Source organism: Protopterus annectens, chromosome 6.part1 (assembly GCF_019279795.1).
Source record: "Protopterus annectens isolate FY-2018-M chromosome 6.part1, PAN1.0, whole genome shotgun sequence".
Classification (NCBI taxonomy): domain Eukaryota; kingdom Metazoa; phylum Chordata; order Ceratodontiformes; family Protopteridae; genus Protopterus; species Protopterus annectens.
The window spans coordinates 261,008,890-261,033,643 of record NC_056738.1 but is presented as its reverse complement, the minus strand read 5'-3'; the positions used below and the strand labels follow the sequence as shown (position 1 = coordinate 261,033,643).

The following is a 24,754-nucleotide window of genomic DNA, read 5'->3' as shown; positions in this document are numbered from 1 at the left end:
AAGATTGTAATTTTAACCTCTCTAAATTAATTGCTACTTTATGACTAAGAATTTCTAAATATTCGAGATTTAGTTGTTTTAATTCCAGATTCAAGCCCAATTCTTTGGGGTGTAAGTTATTTTTTAAAGTGTCAATTTTCAATTGTAGATTTAATAATTCTTTGTCCCATTCTTTCCTTTTATGTAAATACCAGATTTTTATTTTCCCATATATATAAGATTTTAAAGAGTCCCAAATAAACACTTTATTTGTGTTATTATTATTATTAAGTTCAATATAATAGTTTACTTCCCTTATAAACCATTCTTTGAATCCTTTTATCTTAATACTATAGGCTGGTAGTCTCTGCCAATGAATAAGATCGTTTGGTTTAATTTTAATTTTAAATAGTATGGCATTGTGGTCTGATAGAGGGCATGATGTAATCACTACATCTTGAGTCTTAGATAACATGCTGTCAGATATAAACACTTTACCAATAGTCGTCTGTGTACCATATCTATAAGAAAAGTGAGTAAAATTGAGAGACCTCTGCTCTTTGATCATGTATATGTCTTTTAGGTTATATAATGAGACACAATTTATCAATTTTTTGGCTGATGCAGGTATCTTAATATTGCTGACATTAGTGATATCTTTAGATGATAGAATACAATTAAAATCACCTGCCAAAATTATATCTCCTTTAGAATTTGCTGTTATTATTTCCAAATATTTGTTTGCAGATTTAGCACCAATACCAGGTAGCCAGTACATATTTGCTAAAGTAAAATATTTCTTATTCAATTCCAATACTACTAGACACAACATACCATTTTTATCAGAGAAGCTGTTAATTATTTTAGGTATTGGTAATGTATTTTTCCACAAAATCACGGTTCCCCTTCTCTTTGTTTGGAAATGAGATTCAGCTAGAATACTATAACCTTTAAAAGCCATTTTTTCTAGATCTTTCTGAATAATGTGCATTTCTTGCAAAAATATAATGTCAGCTTTATTAGATGCTAGGTATTTGAGTAACCTTCCTCTTTTACTAGGGTTATTAAGACCATTTGCATTCAGAGACAGACATTTAAACACAGACATTGATTACTTTAAGCTTTTGATGGATAAATACTATTCTGGACTTAATTAACAAGTAATGTTCAGAGAATATGAAAATATAACTATATACAAAACTAACCATGGAATATCTAGTTCCTGGATTGATGAAGAAGTCATCAATACCACCCTCTATCATCCTTAGTGCTCAAGACTATCTTTCTCTAATGCTACTACCTAACATTTTATTGAATCAACAAACTACAACCTATTAATTCTCCAGGATGAATAGGTATTACTATGTAGGAGATATTGTGGAAAAACATCAGTTACCATGAATAATGTAATTTTCAAAATTTTTAAGAACAGTGTCTTTAAACTTGTATCATGACATAGTATATCATATTCATTTATGTCTATTCTATACTAATACATATCTTAATCTAGTATACTACATTAGATCAAAACCTACTTATCTAGGAATTCAGTAAAGAAGTTTATGTATAAAAATAAGAACATTTATCATGTAACAAAACATTCCTGTATGAACTTGTCTGTGAAATCACAACAGTGTTAATATTTAATATAGAATCAGCATATTAATATATAGCCTATAGGCTTATTTTCCTTTTATATAAGTTATAAAATCACCAGTTTTTCCTTCCCCTAGAAAAAAAACATATCTGATTAACCTTAAATAATTTCTTAAGGTATTAAAGATATTTAAAATAAAGATGTACTAATGAGAATTTTTTACATGTGAAGATAATATTTTAGTTACACAAATATCTATGCAGGTATATAGATCTGTGTAATCATCAAAAACATTAGCTTTTCTTTCCAAAGATGTGAGTCTAAAGAAACTATGTAGTATAGCTTGATTTTGATAAAAATATCATATAATGAAGTCACAGCTTTTAACCTTCAAGGACACTTCAGTTTTAGATGTTATAGTAATAATGTGTTCCCTTAAGTTGTCCTTTTTAACAAAATACATTAACACATTTTACCAATATTTTTTCAGTTAGAGTGGCAGTGGTTAACATGCAACATATCTTTTGCTAGAAAATGTAGTCTACAGACAGTAAAACATTCAATATTTTATGAATATTAGTGAAAATGTCAGATTGTAGTATGCACTTATGTAGCTGGAGGTGGATTAAGTAGATCACAATTTCACCATTCACTATAAATCCAACATAATGCAAACTATTAATTAGAAAAGCAGTTAAAAAGTAAAGACTACCTTTGGAAATAACAACTGTCCTCATGTCCTGATGAAAGTAGTAACTATAAGTCAAGAGTAACCTTCCCCACTTTGCACTGCCCCCCCTAACAGTCTTCTACTACTATCACTGACTAGTGAGGCAAAAGCATCACTTCATTTACAACTAAGATCATTCTCTAAGCAGAACTGTCTCCTTTTCTTTGGAACTGAAATGTTTCCTGCCCCAATATATTATTTCACCCTTTTATAACAGAATTATTATTTATTGTAATGGTCTGTCTGCAGCTTTGGCTTCCCCAATCCAGCAGTATTGCCATCAACCAACAACTCATATAATCAATAAGATTGGGGATGAAGATATCAAGATGAAAGCACAGAAAATACATAGCTGCCCCAAAATCTACTTTAAAAATAATAAGAACACATTAACCCCCAATAGATAATGTATTTTAGTGACTTTATAACCATTGCATATGCCACTTTCTGCTCTGCTAACCAAAAAGGATCAGATGACCTAGTCTATGTTTTCACTGGATCTGTTAACTACAGCTGCCAACTAATGATCAAGTGTAAACTACTTTGTAAAACATGTCATCAGAAAACTTATTATGAAGGGAACAACATAGGCATCAACATTAGTTTAGTAAAAAGGACCTTTATATATGTCTATGTTTTTTATATAGTTTTCTTTGTCACTCTTGGTATGTGATAAAGCATTCAGTTGTTCCGTTTTCTCTTTCTTTTTTTTTCATGTGAAGATTTCTGGTAACGTGAATACGTAACCAAAGTTCATATGACAAAAGAGACTTCGAGAGAGTACATGAATAAGTCTCTTGTATTACAAAGAAGATCTGACCAAGAAGTCTCGATGCAACAGCCTTCTTTTTCCTTTTTTTCCCCTTCCTTCTCCTTTAACATTTGAATTTTGGCAGTTAAAAGCTCGCACTAGGGAATCTGCAGCAAGCTATGATAACTGTTCACGAGATACTCGTGATGTGCATTTTGTGAGAGAAAAGAAAAACAGAATATGTTACTCAAAAAGCATGTATATGAAGTACAAAAAAAAAACTTTGCCCCATTTTATATAAATATAAAATTCTCTGTAACTATCAATTTTACTGGCCAATGTATCTGATATCAAGCATACAAACCCTCCTGTCCCTGCAACACACACTCCACCAGCTTTCATCAGAAAATACATCTCCTTTTCCCTCTCCGTCAGCAGATGGACCCACCAACCACATTTAGTAAAGACACAAACCTCTCAAGTGTATGAGAATGCATTTTTACATGTCATGACGGATTCTTAGAAAGAAAACAATCTTCTCTTATTATGATAAAGAACAATTTCCAATACCTTTTAAACTATTTAGTACAAGTCACATTAAGTTATATCCGTTAGCTCTAAAAGGACCCAAGCATAACATGACATTTAACAGGAGAGAAAGCCTGCTGATGCAAAAAGTGGCTACACTTTCATTTAATTGCACTGAGATGGGGAGCCTTCATTTCACTTATCGGAGCGATCTATATCATCATAATCTAATACACATACAGTATCCGGTATTAAGGGGGTTCTTGTTTTAACCAATACTTCTATGGTATTGCTACATTGCCCCTATGTAGTTGTCAACTAATAATACACTGTCAAGGGAAGATTTAGAATTTTAACATCTATGTTTAACATTCTAGCGTATGTGTATTAAAGGCTTTTAAACAGCAAATAAATTTAAAAATAAATAAATAAATAAGCATACTTAATAAATATTAAATTATTTTTACCTTAACGTGTATGTTTTTCCTCGATGTAGGTGATTTGTAGCATGAAAATTTTGGGATTTGAAGGGATTGTGGAAGAGCTTCATTTGTATTATTTACCCATAAGCTTCTTGCTTGTTTTATCAATCGATAACATTTTTCCATTTGTTGCCTGCCTTTTTAAACTAGGTAATGAGATGTCCATATCTTCAGTGTTTTCCAAAATCTTATTATTTTTCACATATTTAGAGGCATCATCAAGATTATTAAATATTTTTATTCCTTCAGATAGATGTATTTTAATTCTGGCAGGAAAAATGATTTGTGCTTTAATTTCAGCTTTCTTCAGATTTTTAATGAGAGGAATGCAGGCTTTTCTTTTAGTTATTATAGTAGAGGTATAGTCATTGTCAAATCTTATGTTTCGACCATTAATTTGTATAGGATTACCTGCCCACGCTGTTCTCAGGATTAAGTCCTTGTCTTGAGATGATAAAAATTTTACAATAATGGATCTTGAAGCATTTGGATTTTTTGACACAGACATATTTGACAATGACCTGTGAGCTCTCTATCCCAAAAGAGAAAGATTCAGGTAGGTTTAGTGTCTTAGGCAACCAGTCATTCACGAACTGTATTGGGTTATTTCCTTCCATTTTTTCAGGTATGCCGTATATTCTAATATTATTTCTTTGTGACCTTGATTCTAGGTCCTCCACTTTATCTAAAAGTGCGGTGTTTTGCTTTAGTAAGAAGTCAATCTGGCTATCATTTTCATGCTGTCTTCCATCTATTTCATTAAGAGATTCTTCAATTTCTGTTATCTGGTCTGTATGTCTTGTAATTATCTCCTTGAATTCTTCAATCTGCTTTCTATTTTCTTTCTTCATGTTTGCCATGATTTTTTCTAAATTGTCCATTTTCATGGAAAGATCTTGAATACTGGATATTATTGTTTGTAATTCTTTCTTCATGGAAGTTTCCTGGAGAGAGGCTTTTGAATGACTCATGGCTGAGAGAGTCTGTTATATTCAGCTGCTGTACTTCTGACAGGATGTAATTCACTTTCTATTCACCAAAATTGAAATATTTGTAGAAAAAAATAATCCACTGTATCTAAATATATAGGTGAAAGAAAACTTATATGTTTTTACAATAATATTAAAAACATTTCCTGTCAGAGAAATTTCTGTTAAGCAGAGCATCAAAAAAGTGCTATTATCTCTCTGACATCTTGGCCACGCCCCCAGATGTCCTGTCTTTCTCATGGCATGTTGATATGGAAATGTTTACTTCTATAATTCAGCCCACTTCTACTTCTCTTCTTTTCAAAGCCCCTGTTTAACTTTTCATTTAGTAAAAGTCCATTTCTATGTGCCCTGCATGTATCATCTTTTTTTCTTTACCTCTTACAGTGAAAACATTGAAGGTTGAAGAGAACAGGTCTTGTATTGTGTGGGACTGCAGCCCAATGGGGATCTGTATATTACTTTTTAACACAATGTGGTGTGATCTTGGGAGTTGGAATATTTGATTAGTAGAGGGTTGGGGGATTGCAAAGGGCATGTGTTTTGTTTCTTGTAATCTTGCTCAAGAATGTGAGATATGTTCATGTAAGTGTTCATTTATTTGATAGAGAATCCCCATGCAAAGCAAATGGCATCAGAATTATCCAATCTATGGAACTAAACCTTGTCTGCAACATAAATAAGACATGTTGAAGGCACATTTATGTGTCTGAGAGACCACCCCTTCTCTGAAACAGGCTTCTTATCCATGTGAAGCAGAGATCTTCCCTAAACCAATTAATCTGACATAGACCAGCAGATGGGGACTAGGAAATTTACCCCTGGTCTAGCACTTATGTCTCTAGTAGACAGAGACAGCCTGTAAATCCTTGACCACCCATGCCCAAGCCTACATTTACTCCATAAATAACTCTAGGGTATTAAAACTTGTCAGGTACATTGGAGAAGCATGGCTGTGCTTAAAAAGGCTCACTAGGGTGGTGATCCTACTAATCAACTATGCACCTATGAACCTAGATAAATTTGTGTAGAGAAAAAGTTGGCATAACACAGACTCATACCTCCTTGCATCCAGGTGAGTCAACGAGCAAATGCATAGAAAAAAAACAGACTTTCATATCTCTCCAGAATGTAAATTCATCCATACAAAATAATGATTTATCAAATTCTAATCAGCCGTAGAAAATATGTAAGTACGTTAAATTTTATATTTCTTCACTGGATTAGAGACTATTACCGGTATATTTGATTGTAAACAATTAATTGCACTGATGGTGATGATGATGTATTATCTTCATAAGCTCTGTCCTAGTGCTGGTTTACATGGTAGTATGGTGAAGCATTATTTTTATAAACGCTGTACTAGTTCTGGTTCACACTGTATCATAAGGAAGCAATATTTTAATAAGTATTGTCCCGGTACTTGTTTGCATTATAATTTCTTAGTGCTGATGCACAAGATTAATGAAATACTAATCTATACTAAAATTATAACATGCATAATTCTATTTTAATTAGGGCACTGACAAAGAAACCGCACATGGCGACACAAGAAGGAGATAATGACCTTGTCAATTTAATTCTGGAACGATGGAAAGATCCAAACAGTGGTTTAGATGAAGCAAAGAAAGACACATATGATGTATACCTTTCTTTTCCTGATGCAGAAAAGCCAAATAATGTTGCTGTTGGTAAGAGACCAAGTTTTTTTCTTTTCCTGTCTTTATACACTGTATGCAAGTCTTAGCTTTTCTGACACTGTGAAAACAACGTAGACATCCTTAGTACATCTAGTTTCTGTTTGTAGCATTTTATTATCCTAGTCTCACATTTTAATGAGAGAAAGAGGGATTCGCTATACAATCTCGAAATACTGAAATGTCGAATTTCAGTATTTCGAGACTGAATAGTGGAAAGCCCATATACCTGAAAACTCAAAATCATGAATAGCACAATTGTGACCATTCACACACACACACACACACACACACACACACACACACACACACACACACACACGCACGCACACACGCACACACGCACACACACACACACACACACACACACACACACACACACACACACACACACACACACACACACACACATATATACACACACACCAGCACATACACCTACCTAATTATACTAAAACAAACATAACAACGCACACAAACACACCAAACATACCTATAAGCAGGGGGGCAAGCCCCCCTGCACCCCACATGTGAGGGACTGCACCACCCACCTCCCTACTTATATATTCTAACTCCGAGGTTGCACTAAGCACACAAACACACAAAAAACACCACCACACACACTCACACACACTAAAATCCCTACCCAATACCATCAGACACACACCACTTACCTGAAACCCCAAATAAATCCACAAACAGCACCACATGTCATGAACACAACACCACAATAGCAGATTCGACATTTGCGGATTCAACACTTCCGCATTCTGCATAGTGCAGTTTCGCGTAACCGCACTTTCCACTATTCGGTCTCACCGTACTGAAATTCGACATTTCAGTACATCGAGATTGTCTAGTGAATCTAAGAGACATGGAGATATGTTTTTCAGTTACTATTTCTTACTGACTTATTTGCATTTTTCATACCGTCTTGTTTTCCTACTTTATTTGAAGTTATTAAAAATACCTTGCTCTTCATTTACTTTTTTCATAGAAGATCCTGGTCAGTCTTTGAAGTCTACATTTTACAGTCCTTAGCAGATTTAATAACTTTTTAATGAAATGTAAAAAAGACTTGAGATATGGCTGAAAAAGGGAGTATCCTTTTTTGTTTCAAAGTTTGTACATTTCATGGCTTGGGTATGGGATTATCATTTCTTGCTTTGAGAAGTTATGGTTCAGCATGTTGCTTAACTTACCCTAACAGCTGAAGAACCAGAGGATGAACCTATTAATGTATCTATGCATTCTATTCCTTCCACTGGTATAGATTATACTGTGGTTTCAATAGAAAGATGGCAGCCTTGGAGGTATAAACAAGGAGTGAACTCCAGTGTTGAGATTTACAAGGCTAATAGAGTTAACAGGGATCACAAGTCATTTTCAGCAAGTACTAAAGATTTTTCAAGCAACCTGTTAACATCACCACCTTTGTTAACTGCAATGGTGGATTCATGCGAGGAACCAGAAAATAATCAATATATAGCTAGAATTGTTTTAGATAAGGAACATTTTTTCATAGCGCTACAAACTCAGTAGTTCCAATACAGAAGAAGTCAGTGGGGCTTGCAATATTTCCTAGTGAGTCTCAATCACAAACAGGTTCCCATTGGTTTAAGGATTTATAAAACTCCTAATGGGAATTCCTTTTAGATGGAATTTCATGAAAAGTACAATAAGCTCAATGAAGAAACCGGGCTGGGGCTCATCTAAATTTTATTGAATACAGTTGCAATTTACTAAAAAACATAGATAGGAAACTGGAAGTTATTTTGATAAACCCCTTTTAACTTCATTGAGGAAGAGTTAAATACTAAAATAGTCAGTATTAATTGTGAGGTAAACAAGTGGATAAGAAACTTAAAAAAAGAAAATTAAAAAGTTTGTGAAAGATATCAGTAAGTATTAAAAGGGAATATTTGTGGCCAATTTGCTTCCCAAGAAAGTGGGTCTGACAACAAAGTACAGCCATTTAATAAGAGTGTTGTTTTAGAACAGAGCGAGACGAATACATGCCCCCAAAGACTGACAAGGTTGGAAGGGAAGCAACAAAAGGGAGCCCAGAATTTAGTTGTAGATACTGTAATATATGACGAGCTTCCAAAAAAAGACAGGAAAAACAATTCACACAAAGGAACACACAAAAACGTTTGATCTGTGAACCAAAAGAGAAGTATGGAACAAATTGTAGATGTTGTACAAAGAATACAAGAAGAGCTGGGCTGAAATAGTTAAAACTTAACCGGGGAGAAAGGACAATTACAACCCCTCCAAAGACAAACTTACTGGGAAAATAAATAAACATGCCTGTGAACTTTAAGATATTTAATTTGTTATCTAGACAACTGAAGATTGATGGACTGTCTATGTTACAAAAGGATTTTACATTTATCATTACTAGAATGGTTAGATTATTAGACACAATCAATAATTGAAAAACATATACTAATAAACTGAATTTTAAGGTTATGTTTTGTACTCATTTTAAAAGTGATAACAAAAATTGATAAAATCGAATACATTTTTGATTCTCCTCTTCAACAAAAATTGGTAAAATCTAATACTTTTAATCCTTGTCTTCTCTCTGTACTACATGCATTTGGAAAGAGATGTAAAGTCAAGGTTAGAAAATTATTATCATCCAAATCTTAGAACAAATTGTTTAAGAGATATATTGTTTTCCTTGTCTAATGATAGCTATTAGACTGATGGAGGCCTACAAGGGAGGGGAGACTAATTATGGATTGTCAAGATTATTCAGAAAAAAACACATGAAATGTTACAGCATGAATGTTACATAAAAAAATGAGTCAAATAGAGTTATATAAAAGTTATAGGTCAATAGAGTTATAGTTGTGTGACAATTTGATGCAAGGGGAAATGATGCAAGACGTGTATTATTTTTTTCAAGTGACACATCCAAAAGCAGGTGGTATTTTTGTTATACCATAATTCACAAAGATCAGTACAATTCACCTTTGAGACTATTTTGGCAAAAGGTTCAAGGTTACAACCATTATCCATTTTTCTTGTAGAAGCCATGAGCAAGTTAGTCAGTAAAAGTAAATTGTACATCTAAGAATCTTTTGATTTCAAGGAAAAAATATCACAGATAACAGTGGAGAAACAAGATGGGCTAGTGACAGTAGTTGTGAGATCATTATATACTGTTATACCCCAAGATGTGGGGGGTTGAATGGGTTAGTAATGTTTTGTTAAATTCTACAGACTATTTGTTTGGAGAAATCCATTTTTTTATATGAAAGTAGGAGCAGATTCTTAACAGAATTTTTTTTATGGTTGAAGGCCAGATATACAAGCAATATATTGGTGTAGTAATGGGTACAAGTGTGGACCCTAATTTTGGCGATCCAGCTTTAACTTTTAGGAAGAAAATTATGCTATAAGTGGCACATTATTGCTGTTTTACCAGCATTCCTGTGTAACTGACATCCTCCCTTGCAACTACTGTGATTTTATGCAGGTCTACTCACACCTATAGGTACTCTATTCTAACAGTACCCACTCTACCGTCCGTTACCTCTCTTCCACAGATTCTGGCAACCATGGACAGACAATTTCCTGTGGTTTCTCCTGCTAGTCTTGTTGATGTAGGCATCCTGAGACAGTGTAGCAACTGCCTCTTGTACACCGACAACCCTCTTCTTCTACCACCTAGGAACACAATATGTGAGAGGTGCAGTTACATTAAGAACCTAGAATCCTTGCTGTCTCAGTCACAAGCCAGTGCATCTAGCACTGGAAGGTTGTCTGCACAAACATCACACCTCTAACACTATCCATACCTGTACAGTACATTCCTACATATGTGGATGTTCTCAACAAAAACATACCTAAACAAAAGAGACCTCCGAGGCAAAAGCACATGTGCACATCACAACCCACCGCCCCAAGCACCACACATAGTACACATACCTGTGTCTCACAGCCTTTAAGGCCCAGCCACAAACCCAACATATTAGTCATAGGAGACTCTATCGTGAGACACACAGATATGCCCGTCACTAGGCTAGACAAGGGAAAGTCATGGTAAGTTGCTTGTCAGGTGCTAGAATCCACCATATCACTCATGCACAAAAGTTCCTCAACGACAGGTACTGTTATGACTTTGTCATAGTCCATGTTGGTGTGAATGACTTGAGATGTACCTCTCTGGACTATATGATGAGAGACATGATTGAGCTCACTGAATATGTGTTCCAAATAGGTATGTCCCTAGCCTTAAGCAGCACTCTACTGTCACCCAGAATGATGCTTCAGTACAAACAGAAAATGATTGACTTAAACAATTGGCTTAGTTTCTGGTGTCATTCCAAGGGGATCCAGCACTTGACATCCTGGAAGGACATGATTGACAAACCATGATGCTTTGTCAGAGATGGCCTTCATCTGTCTCCCCTGGGCTTCAGGCTTCTGGCAAAGGCTCTTGCCCCCCCCCCCCCATAGTGCCTTTTTTAGGCAAAGTCATGAGGACAAAATTACCAATGTGAAAAATTCTTCTAAATGAAATTTAAAACTCATAGGAGTCTTAACATGAACTTGCACTCATTGCAAGCATTCCTTGCTGTGGAAGATGCTGACATTTGTGCAGTCACTGAAACCTGATTCAAAACTGCGGAGATCATCCTAGCCTTATCAGGTTACTTGTCCTACCATACTTTCAGACTCCAAACAGAGGGCTAAAAAGCCAAAGGAGATGGAGTTTCAATATTTATCAAAGACATACACACTTCCAGGCTGGTCAAACAGTATGACCCATAGGAGACACTCCAGGTGAAATTAACTATTGACAAAACACCTATTCAAATTATAGCTAGCTACAGACCCCCAACCATGACTCAGGAGGCCCACTCCACCTATCTGGACTTACTTGAATCCATTAAGATTCAACCCTCTACTCTGATCCGAGATGACTTTAACTACCTAACCACAGAGTGGAAGACCTGTTTTAGCTGAAACATGAATGCCTTGAGATTCTTGGACTTTGTTAATGCCAATGCATTGGATCAGCTGGTCGACACCCCCACAAGAGGTGAAAATATCCTGGACCTGGTACTAACCAACATGAGTAGCCACTGTAGCACCCCAACAGTGTCATCCTCCTTGGTAAGATCCAACCATAAAGCAATCACTTTTGAAGTCACCATCTCCCCTGACACCTCCCCCCCCCCCCACCGCCAGGGTCAACAAAAAAACTTTTCCAAAGCTGACTACAACCTCCTGTGAGCAGGTATAAGCAGGTTCACAGCCATCATGCCTTCAGTTGAATTAAGCACTAATGTCCAGGCCTACACAAAAAAACTATAGGACCACCTATATAGCTGCATGGATTCAGCAATACCTGACAGGACCAAATCATCTTCCTCAAGGAAGAGTAAACATTTCTGGTGGACAGCAACAATAAACAGACTCTATAATAAAAGGAAAGAATTGCTGTCCAGGACCAAGAAGGAGCAGGTACCAAGTTGGAAGCAATCTCTCCTTTGTCTGAATAAGAAAATATGTTCACTGGTGAAATACTTTAAGGCTAACTTCGAGCCCACATTGGGCACATCCACTAATGACAATCACAAGGCCTTCTTCACATATGCTCAGAATCTAAAAGTTAACTCCCAAATCTGCTCTGAATTGGTGGTCAAGAATACTACATATACAAATGCCATAGATATAGCCAAATTGCTGGCAGACAAGTTTAGTTAAAACTTCAGCCCCCTGTCTCCTATCAGTAAACCAGGACATCCACAGCACATGCATCCCTCCCCTCATCATTGGGGAGCAGGTTATTAATGCCCTCTCAAAGGCAAAAAAATACAGCCTCCATGGGACCCGACAACACCCCAGCTATATCCTACATGAACTCAGGCAAGAACTCTCAGCACCACTAGGCACCCTATTCAACTAAAGCCTGTGCACTGGCTTTATCCCAGCAGAATGGAGAACAGCCACTGTCATCCCTCTGCACAAAGGTGGTGCATCCACCGACACAGGAAATTATAGGCCCATCAGCCTAACTAGCCTGATCTGCAAGGCCAGGGAATGCATTATCATGGACCTTATAAACAAGGTTATTGGCAACCTCCAAATGCTTGATCCTACACAGTTTGGTTTTATCAAAGGGAGATCATGCCTGTTAAACTTGGTCTCCTTCTTTGAAACAGTCACTAAAGCCATGGATGAGGGCAAGACAGTGCACACTGCCTACCTTGACCTACCCAAAACCTTGAACACTATTCCTCACTTGGGCATAATAGATAAACTCTCCCAGCTAGGCATCAACCCATATGTTACTAGATGGGTAGCTAACTGGCTCACTAATAGAACCCACTCAGTCAAAATAGGGGAAGCCACCTCTAGTAGTAGATCCATAACAAGCGGTATACCCCAAGGAATGGTCTTGGGGCCTCTACTGTTTGGGATTTACTTTTCTGAGGTGCAAGCCAAAACCAATGGTCTGTAGCTGACCAAGTTTGCAGATGACTGCAAGCTGGGCACTGTCATAAATTCCCCTAGTGATGTGAACTTCTTCCTGAACCAAACTAATGACTGGTGCCAGAAGCATGACCTCAAACTGAATGACAAGAAATGCATATTTATCCCTTCGGGGAAAATGGTGTCCCCACTAATTATCACATTAATAACAATGTACTAAGCATGCAATCAGTTGTCAGGGACTTGGGCATCCAGGTTGATAGCAACCTGACTTTTGACCACCATGTTGCTTTCATTGTGCAGAAAGCTTTCTACACGGACCTCCTCATAAGTCAGGGTATTTCATCCAGGTACAAGGAGGTCATAACATCCCTGTACTCCTCCCTTATCAGACCCACTATTAAGTGCAATATCCCCCCTCGGCATATACCTTGCCAAGCACATGCAGCATTTGGAGAGACCACAGAGGTTCCTGACCAGGAAAATTCAGGGTCTCAAACACCTATCCTAAACAGATAGGCTAAAAGCCCTGTTTCTCTACTCAGTCTCATACAGACTGCTCAGAGGCAACCTGTGTCTGGCATATAAGGCTGTCTCAGACTCATCCTTGATGGAGTTGCTGCATATTCATAATTAAAACTCCACTCATGCAACCCACACTTAAGGTCTTAACCTAGTCTATGACATTAATAGAACTTGTTGGTGGGATAGATTTGTATTTCAACAACTCCCCCACATGTTGAATAGACTTCCTCTCCATGTCAAGCAGAGTACCTCACTAGCCTTCTTTAAGAAGAACCTGGATGACTGGATGGGAAACAGAAAATATACCCCTGGGATTCTACCGGTGTCCCTGCTGGACAGGGAAAACAGGTGCTGACTTTGTAGGAACATGGGTGAAATTCTTGGCTAGGCTTATAAGGGCCTCCTGGCCAATAGACTAGTATTGTCCTATGAACCTATGAACCTAAAAATCTTTTAGGACCCAATATATTTTATTAAAAATCAAATTGTAAATTAGTATCTATTAAAGACTTATTATTTGAAGCTAAGATTGTTTCATGTGAGAGTTTTCCAATTTGAAATATAGGAAGAATTTAGCCATTGACTTATTATATTTATAATGACAGACTTAGCATATAATTCAATATTTGGAAAACCAATGCCACCTTCTTCCCAGATTTTTACATGCCAGTCAAAAGACATTCTTGGTTTTTGGGGATACCACAAGAATTTAAGTAAAATAGAGTATAAATATTTTAAAATAGTTTTGGACGGAAGCATAATCAGCTACTGCATATAACATAAAATTATTGTTAAGATTATCATTTTTATCAATGTAAGTCTGTTTTAAATTGTAAAAAAAAAAACAATTTATTCCAGTAATTAATTAGTTTTAGCAGTATATCAATTACATTTTTATCATCCTCATCATCATCGTCATTATCATCTTCTTTCTGCTGTTCCCGTTAGGGGTCACCACAGCGGATCATCTGTTTCCATTTCTTCCTGTCCTCTGCATCTTGCTCTGTCACACCAACCACCTGCATGTCCTCTCTCACCATTTCCATAAATCTTATCTTAGGCCTTCCTCTTTTCATGTTACCTGGCAGTTTCATCCTTAGCATCTTTTTCCCAATATACTCAGTATCCCTCCTCAGCACATATCCAAACCAATGTAATCTTGCCTCTCTGACTTTGTCTCCAAACCTTCCAACCTAGGCTGACCCTCTAATATACTTATTCCTATTCCTGTCCACCCTCGTCACACCCAGTGCAAATCTTAACATCTTTAACTCTGCCACATCCAGCTCTAACAGCTGCCTTTTGGTCAATGTCACTGTCTCCAACCCATATAACATAGCTGGTCTCACTACCCTCTTGTAGACCTTCCCTTTCACTCTTACTGGTACTCTGTCACAAATCACTCCTGACACTCTTCTCCACCCACTCCATCCTGCCTGCACTCTCTTCTTCGCCTATCTTCCACACTCACCATTACTCTGAACTATTATTCCCAAGTATTTAAACTCATCCACCTTCGCCACCTCTACTCCTTGCATCCTCACCATTCCTCTAACCTTCCTCTCATTTACACACATATATTCTGTCTTAGTCCTGCTGACCTTCATTCCTCTTCTCTCTAGAGCATATTTCCATCTCTCCATGGTCTTCTCCACCTGTTTCCTACTCTCATTACAGATCACAATGTCATCTGCAAACATCATACTCCACGGGGACTCCTGTCTGATCTTGTCTGTCAACCTGTCCATCACCATTGCAAATAAGAAAGGGCTCAGAGCTGATCCTTGATGTAATCCCACCTCCACCTTAAATGCATCTGTCACTCCCACCGCAGACATCACCACCGTCACACTATCCTCGTACATATCCTGTACTACATACTTTTCTGACACTCCCGACTTCCTCATACGATACCACAACTCCTCTCTAGGCACCCTGTCATATGCTTTCTCTAAGTCTACAAAAACACAATGCAACTCCTTCTGACCTTCTCTGTACTTCTCCATCAACACTCTCAGAGCAAACATCACATCTGTAGTGCTCTTTCCCAGCATGAAACCATACTGCTGATCACTAATCATCATGTCCTTTTTTAACCTAGCTTCCACTACTCTTTCCCATAACTTGATGCTGTGACTGATCAATTTAATCCTTCTGTAGTTACTACAGCTCTGCACATCACCCTTTGTCTCCATTCCTCAGGCATCCTCTCACTTTCCAAAATTTCATTAAACAATCTGGTTAAAAACTTCACTGCCATTTCACCTAAACACCTCCATGCTTTCACGGGTATGTCATCTGGACCAACAGCCTTTCCATTCTTCATCCTCTTCATAGCTATCCTTGCTTCCTCCTTGCTAATCCATTGCACTTCATGATTCACTATCCCCACATAATCCAACCTTCTCTCTCTCTCATTCTCTTCATTCATCAACCCCACAAAGTACTCTTTCCATCTGCTCAACACACTCTCCTCTCTTGTGAGTATGTTTCCTTCATTATCCTTTATCACCTTTACCTGCTGCACATCTTTCCTAGCTCGGTCCCTCTGTCTAGCCAATCGGTACAGGTCCTTTTCTCCCTCCTTAGTGTCCAACCTTTCATACAACTCCTCATATGCATTATCCTTAGCCTTTGCCACCTCTCTCTTTGCCATGCAGCTCATCTCCTTATACTCCTGTCTACTTTCTTCATCTCTCTGACAATCCCACTTCTTCTTTGCCAACCTCTTTTTCTGTATACTCTCCTGTACGTCCTCATTCCACCACCATGTCTCCTTGTCGTCCATCCTCTAACCAGATGTCATACCAAGCACCTTTCTAGCCATCTCCTTTACTAGCTCTGCTGTAGTTACCCAGCTATTTGGTAACTCTTCACTGCCACCCAGTGCCTGTCTTAACTCTTCCCTGAACTCCACCTCACAATTACCCTTTTTCAATTTCCACCATTTGATCCTTGGTGCTGCTCTCACACTCCCCCTTCTCTTCTTGATCACCAACGTCATCTTACAAACCACCATCCTATGCTGCCTAACTACACTTTCCCTGGTCACCACTTTACAGTCTCCAATTTCCTTCAAACTGGCCCTCCAACATAAGATATAATCCACCTGTGTGCATCTTCCTCCAAGCTTGTATGCCACCCTATGCTCCTCCCTCCTGTTAAAATACATATTCACCACAGCCATGTCCATCCTTTTACCATCTGACCTTTGCATTCCTTTGTTTAACACCATACCTACCCATCACATCCTCATCCCCTCTGTTCCCTTCACCAACATGCCCATTGGAATCTGCTCCAATCACCACTCTCTCACCCTTGGGTACAGTCATCACCACTTCATCCAACTCACTCCAAAATTTTTTTTTCTCATCCATCGCACACCCAACTTGTGGAGCATATACACTAAAAACATTCATCATTACACCATCAATTTCCAGCTTCATAAACATCACTCTATCCGACACTCTTTTCACCTCCAAAACACTCTTACCATACTGTTCCTTCAGGATAACTCCTACGTCATTTCTCCTCCCATCCACACCATGATAAAACAATTTAAACCCACCTCTAATACACCTAGCCTTACTCCCCTTCCATCTGGTCTCTTGCACACACAATATACCAACCTTCCTTCTGTCCATCATATCGGCTAGCTCTCTCCCTATACCAGTCATAATACCAACATTCAAAGTTCTGACCCTCACTACTACATTCCTAGCCTTTCTCTTCTCTTCCTGCATTTGGCCATGCCTTCCCCCTCCTCTCCTTCTTTGGCCAAAAGTAGCCCATTTTCCACCAGCACCCTGTTGACTAATAGTACTGGTGGAGGTCGTTGTTAACCTGGGCCTCGACTGATCAATTACATTTTTATAATTTACCAAAAACAAACCTTTCTAAATAGATGCAATAGTAATTCCCAAATATTTAATTTGCATATATCCCAATTAAATTCCTTGTCATTTTTTTAAAAAGTATTTATTTTTTCATTAATAAACATCATTCTTATTTTATTAAAATTAAATCTTTAGAATGAAATCTTTTCAAAACATTTTATTGAATCAATTATATGTTCTAATGAAGATTCAGTGTCACTACCTGTTAGCAAGATGTTGAATTTTGGAAGTATAACTACCAGATATGAAAAACCCCTTGATCATTGTGTGAGACCTAATAAAATTAGCAAAGTGTTCTATTGTCAAAGCAAACAACAAAGGATAGAGGATATCCTTGTTTTCTGCCTTTTAATATTTAGAAGGAGCTAGATAAAAAGGATCCTATTTTAACAAAAGATAATGAGTTCTTATACACTTTTTGTTATTAAGTTTATAAATTCTAAAGAGAAATTATATTCTTTGAGCACTTTAAATAAATAAAACCAACTCACTTAATCAAAAGCTTTATCCAAGTCTAGACTTAATCAAAAGTGCTTTCTTATTTTTGTTAGCAATATCTATCAATGAAAAGAGTCTTATGATGTTATCTTGCACTGTTCTATTTAAAATAAAACCAGTTTGGTTATTTTCAATTAAACATGGCATGATATGACTTAATCTTTTCACCAGTATAGACATAAAACATTTATAGTCAATGTTTAAAAGAGAAATGGGGTGATAAGAGGAGCATAATTTTGGATTATTATCTTGTTTTAAAATATGTGAAATCAATGCAAATCTCCAAGAGGGATGCATATTTCACATATTTCTACCTTCCTCAAAAGCTTTTAACAAACTTTTTACTATATTATCATGAATTATCTTATATAACTCAGGAATTATATCATATGGCCCTGGGGCCTTATTAGATTTAAGATTTTTAATTTGATCTTTTTGTTCCTTAAAAGAGAATGTTTTATCTATTCTAAAATTCTGCTCTTTAGTTAATTTATGTTTCTCCTTCAGGAAGCTGTACATTAAATTACTATTATCTAAAGCTGACTCACTATTATTAATTAATTCATAATGCTTTCTAAAACTTTCTAGTATATATTTTAAATCAGATGCTTTTTCTTAACATTGTTGTCAATGTATATGTAATTTCTTCGGTGTGATTTATATTATTTACACTTTTTGATTTAGTAGCTAATTTATGCAATTTTTTTGGGTTGATACGATATAATTGTAATTGTATTTTTTCCAAGTTTATTCAGATTTTATGATGTAATATTTCTAAATACTTCTGCTTTAAGAATTACAACTCAAAATTTGCAGTCTTATCATTGGATTTTAAATGTAATTTTAATTTCATACACACACACACTCACACACACACACACACACACACACACACACACACACCAACTTTTAATTCTACCATCTAAGTAGGCTTTCAACATATCCCACACAATAGCATCAATAACCTTATCATTATTATTAAATTCATTTAAAATGTTCTTTAAATCCTTTAAATTTAGTTATATAAGCATGAATTTTCTAACAAAACAACTAAATCATTAGGTTTGAAAGTGATATTAAAGGTAATAACAATATGGTCAGTCAAAGAACAAGAAATTATTAGTATTTCATCAATGTTAGAATATAACCCACTGTAAATAAAAACTTTGTCTGTGTTTCTTTGGGTGCCAAATCTAAATGAATAGTTTGTATAGTTAAGAGAAGTCAATTTAAAATCATATATACCTTTGTAATTCATTGAATTTATGAAGTGGTCTAAATGTTTAGCAGCTGCAGATATTCTAGGTTTTTTATCTTTAGTAGTATCTTTTCCTGATAAAATGCAGTTAAAATCACCAGCTAATAAAATTTCCCCTTTTGAGTATAATGATGTGATATAAAGTTTTCTAGGCTCCCTAGAACCAATTCCAGGAATCCAATAAACAATACTGAATGTATAATATTTATTATTAATTTCAACTACCACAAATCGCAGCATACCATTCCTATCAGAATAAGTATCAACCACTTTGAGCATAACCAATGACTTCTTCCAAAGTATAGGAGTGTCTATCCTTTTTGAAATATAATTTGAGCCCATGAGGATTGAATAATATTTAAATAACAATCTATCTAAATCCTTAGTTAACAGATGTGTTTCTTGTAAAACATAACAAAGTGAGGTTTATTTGCTTTTAGATATTTGATTAGACTACCTCTCTTAATAAGATTATTAAGACAATTAATATTTAATTAAATATATTTGTATGCTGACATCCTTAAAGAAACACAATTGAAAAAAAAATGTTATGGTTTAGCATCAAGTACTTGCACCCAATTTTAATAAATTTTGTTATGGACAAGTTCATTAAACTAATTGTTAACAGATTAATTATAAAAGTATTTACACCTCCTAACATGGGATAAAAAAATCCTGGTTTGATAAAGTTATCATACAAACAACTTACAACCATCTCCATAGCACTAACTAATCTCAATCTATTGGTACAACTTCTTAATATAAAGTATATAGGAAATATACTAGATGACAAAGCACACTCATATTATATATCTCATTTAGTTAAAGGCAAACTTCATTATTATATAACATTTCTTTTGCTATTTAAAATATTATACCAATCCCTAGCTATTAAATTATATATAAATCAACTAAATATGAACTCTATAACATCCATTGTAACATTACTCAACACATAGTGAAACCTACTAATAGCACAAAAGTCACAAATATCTGTTTATCTGTTTATCATTTAATAACATTGTTACATTACTTCTTTTTGGTGTATATACACCTTACAATGTGTTAAATCTAAATGAATATAAGGTTCCACATTAGACCTATCAGTCATTCCAAATTATGTTTATTTTATTAATAATAAGCTAGAATATTCAATTATTTCTTTATAAATTTACAATATCATTATAATAGCATCTTTTCAGTTTTCTCTTTTATTACCTAGCATGTCATTAAACATATTAAACTTAAATCTAAGCACCTCATAAATAGTATTATAAAATACCTGCCCACACCCTAAACAGTTTGAAAATAACTGTATACAGTACCATTAATGTCTAACAATGTAATACATAAGGTGTCTCTCTATTATAAGAAAAGAAGATGCAAAGATGCTATTAACCTATCAGACTAATAGTCTGTAATAAAACATTAAATAGTGAAAACTATTTCTGACAGATATACAAACAAACCTACCTAAAATACCTAAAAGACATTACATTTCCTACTAAGAATATCATTTTGTGATAATAATCTAAAACATTCAATTCTCTCATCATAACAACATTTATTATATTATTATTAGAGCATCATCTCTCCTTCCTGTTTTCCAGCATGTTATATCATTAATAATATTAAACTTAAAAACTAAACACACTATAAATATCATTATACAATCTCCCTCCACACTCTATACAAATTAAAAATATGTGTATACAAAAACATTAATATTTAAAGAAATACTACACAAGGTACCTCTTTGTTATAAAGGAGAAAGGATGCCATTAATGTATCAGACTAATATGTAATAAATCGTCAAATAATCTGAACTATTCCATTTAGATATTAAAACATATATAAAATACCTATGTAAACATTATCAAAATTATACTGACCATTTACCATTAACTTCAATGTAATTTAACAAGGTTTTCTAAATAACTTAAAATGCATGTTTTACTTATTTAAAACTTCACTGTATTAAAACATTGAAAAATTAACTTTTACTATTGCCAAAGAATAAAATCAATAGTTAAAAGAATAGGAAATAATTTATTACTTAGATTTTCTGCTTGTTTGAACATTCTGAAGCATATGCTTCCTCCTTCTTCAAAGTTGAAAGCTGAAAGGTCATGAAACGCTACCTTTTGTGTTGAATCCAAGATGAAGCTTGGCTGTTGGGGTGAGTAAAAGCAGTCTCGTGGCTACTTTTAAACTACATTCTTTAGTGAAGCAAGTTAGCAAGGTGGAAAATGCAGTAATAATAGTATTTTTTTCAGTCTGAAGTACTGCTCATGATCGCACAAAATGGGCTGTAAATTAGGAAAATCCATTGAAACAGCTTAACCACTTCCCCACTTTTAAAACAACTAACTAAGGTATAAATACAGATAAAATAACTTTTAAACACACTACAACCCATCAACTATATCAATAAAATGCTAAATAAGCTAGTAATATTTATAGGCTTCCTACAGAACAATGCAGATTTCTGAGAATCTGATACCATTCATAATGACAACTATAATTTAAGGACTGCTATGGAGACACAAAAGCAGAATTAACATAGTAAAACATCTCATTAAAATAGTAACTATTCAGATGTTTATGATAAATTTATCTACTTAAAGTATTTAAATAATGTGAAGACAGATTAGGTTTATGTGTTGAAAGAAAGATAAGAAAGAAACAAAAATAGTAATAAAAGACTGGAACAAGACTGAAACAAGTTGTTTCATAGTACTCTAATCACTACTACTGGAAAGCTTAATATTATTCAATATAAGAATATAAGATTTAAGAAAAGAAATATTTATTATTATTGTTAAATGGTACAGTCAGATAAATTAAAAGGTTTCACCTTGTGATTTGTGTTATTCTCCAGAAGAAGAAGGATAAAGCAATATTTTAGAACAACAAAAACAACAATGCAAATTGAAAATAATCTGAGTCTTCACTTTTCTTTAAACATTATACTGTTTTTTTTTTTTAGTTGTCAACCATTTCTAGTTGCTTGTCTCTTTAAACTAGTTAAGGACCAGTCCATTTCTTCAGATTTGTCCAAATGTTTATTCTTCTGGGTAAATTCCAAAGTTTCTTCAAGAGTGTTAAAGGTTTTTTGCCCTTCAGAAAGAAAAATCTTATTTTTTTGCTGGGAAAATAAGTCAAGAGTTGATGATCAAAACATGAATAACTCCCTTTTTAAGCACACACTGACATGTCCTGGGCAGGTTAAGTTTAAGTTTGGGATTTTAGAAATTGTTGCTAAGGATCCCCGGGGAGGGGATTGGGGTAACAGGATTTGTAGCAGTAAAGTTAAATGGCAACTGAGGTTGGGAGCCACTTACTCACCAGGTATAAATGAACATATTTCCCTGGTACCAGTTTTGAAGAGGCAGCCTCAAACTTATGTAAAAAGTGTTAATATCTGATATGACAAGTTCACTGGCCAGTGTTTTATTCATGTACTTTTTACAGGTGTAATGCAACACATTATTTTTAACAATTTTTTATTTTCACTTATTTTTTATAAGTGTATTTTTTATATGTAATTCAGGGGTTAAAAAATGTTTTTGCAACGTTAATTGCGTGATTACCAATTAAGTTAATTGACTGAGTTAATGAGCAAAGATATTTCAGCAGTCACAATGGTGAAGCACTAGGTTTGATAAAGTCCAGGATTTACCTGGACGAAAGCGCTTACCACTTTGACTACTGCATTTTGGAGACTGGATTATCGTGTATTTACTGGCTTTTACATCTTATTTTATTGGTTGGATCTATATTAGAACATTGAATATTTAACAGTTTGAATCACTAAAGGTCGACCTTTAGTGATCGAACTGTTAAAACATCGAATGTTCAGGCAAAAGTTTTTACTTTTTTTTTAACTCTTCAGTGGCCTAGTTGGGGAGGCATAGGTTTAATTGTAGTGATCAGCTTATTATAGTAAAGTGTATTTTTTGTCTATTCACTTGAAGGGATGAAGTGTTAGGGTGCTGGTTCATATTAGTGGCACAAGGTGCTGGTTTTGCCAGCAATGCTTCTCCTTCCTCCTAGTAAGAAAAATATTTTGGGGGTAGAATTAGTAATTACAAAGTCATCCCCAGTAAAACAGTCAGCCCACAGCATAAAATACCAGATGCCACATTCATCTGCAAGCAGTGTTTAGAGAATGCTCTGAGATCAACAGAGACTAGGCTGAAGACATGGAAGTTGACTGCAGAGAAAGCATAAGAGTTCAAGGGAATAGTCAGGACTCTTAACACTACAGGAAGAAGATGAAATAGGTGGAGATGAAGAAGAATGACAGCACCTTAAAACACATGTCTGGACTATAGAACAGTTATGTATTTGAGATCAATATGGAAATAAGGTAGATAAAGAAAGGTGGTGGTGGAGTGCATCAGTCCAGAAAATCATCAAAAGAAAGAAGGAGTGCAGGAAAAAGTGGGAGATAGAAAAGACAGACCAGATTTAGCAGGAATACTGGTTGGATAACAAAGAGGCTAAGAGAGCAGTTTCAGTAGCAAAATATAAGTAATCAGATTCACTCTACCAGCTTCTGGAAAGTGACACAGTAGAAGTCTCAAAGAAACTCTATCAGGTTGCAAGGCAAAGATAGAAAAATAAAGAAGATATTCATCAGATGTTCTGCATAAGAGATGGCAGCAACAACCTGCTCACTATCCCATAGGGCAACAAAGGCAGATGAAAGGAGTACTTCCAGCAGAATGAAGAAAACCCCACAGAAGCTGTACTGCCCCAGACACAGCCTATGATGAAGTAAGAACAGCACTAAGGAAAATGAAGTCAGGGAAAGCAGCAGGCTCAGATGAAGTCATGGCAGATATAATCAATATGCTGGGTGAGTAAGGGTTGAAATGGCTCCAGAGGGTACTCTTGGCAGTATTTAGAGAAAGGCAAATCCCAGATGACTGGAGAATAAGCATTCTAGCACCGGTGTACAAGGGCAAAGGGGACATTCACAACTGTGGGCAGTATAGAGGTCAGTCTCCTATCACCCTGCATGAAAGTTTTCGAAAGGGTGATTGATATATAAATATGCATAGCAGTAGAAAGTAAGATGGGAGATAAGCAGTTCAGATTCAGATCAGAATGCAGCACAACTGACCCAATGCTTGCTGTGAGACAGAAAGTCCAACTGGCATTTCTAGACTTGGAGAAACAATATGACAAGGTGCCAAGAAAGCTGATCAGGGCAGTACTTTGATGGTTTGAAGTCCCAGAAGCACTGGTAGAATTAGTACAGGCTATGCACAAGGATCCAATGACAGAAGTCCGAACGCTGTTCAGTCTAACAGTGGGATTTCCAGTGGAAGGGGGTGTACATTGTTCCCAGTGGGAGTGGGTG

General features: G+C 35.6%; 1 protein-coding gene across 1 annotated transcript in view; it reads left to right on the top strand.

Annotated features, from left to right (window-relative positions):
* Window positions 1–24,754, top strand: part of NAALADL1 (N-acetylated alpha-linked acidic dipeptidase like 1) — a 712,563-nt gene that overhangs the window by 34,134 nt on the left and 653,675 nt on the right. Inside the window, exon 2 of the mRNA XM_044075363.1 lies at window positions 6,575–6,747. Within this exon, the coding sequence (XP_043931298.1) occupies window positions 6,575–6,747 (173 nt within the window). The remainder of the gene's footprint in view (window positions 1–6,574; window positions 6,748–24,754) is intronic.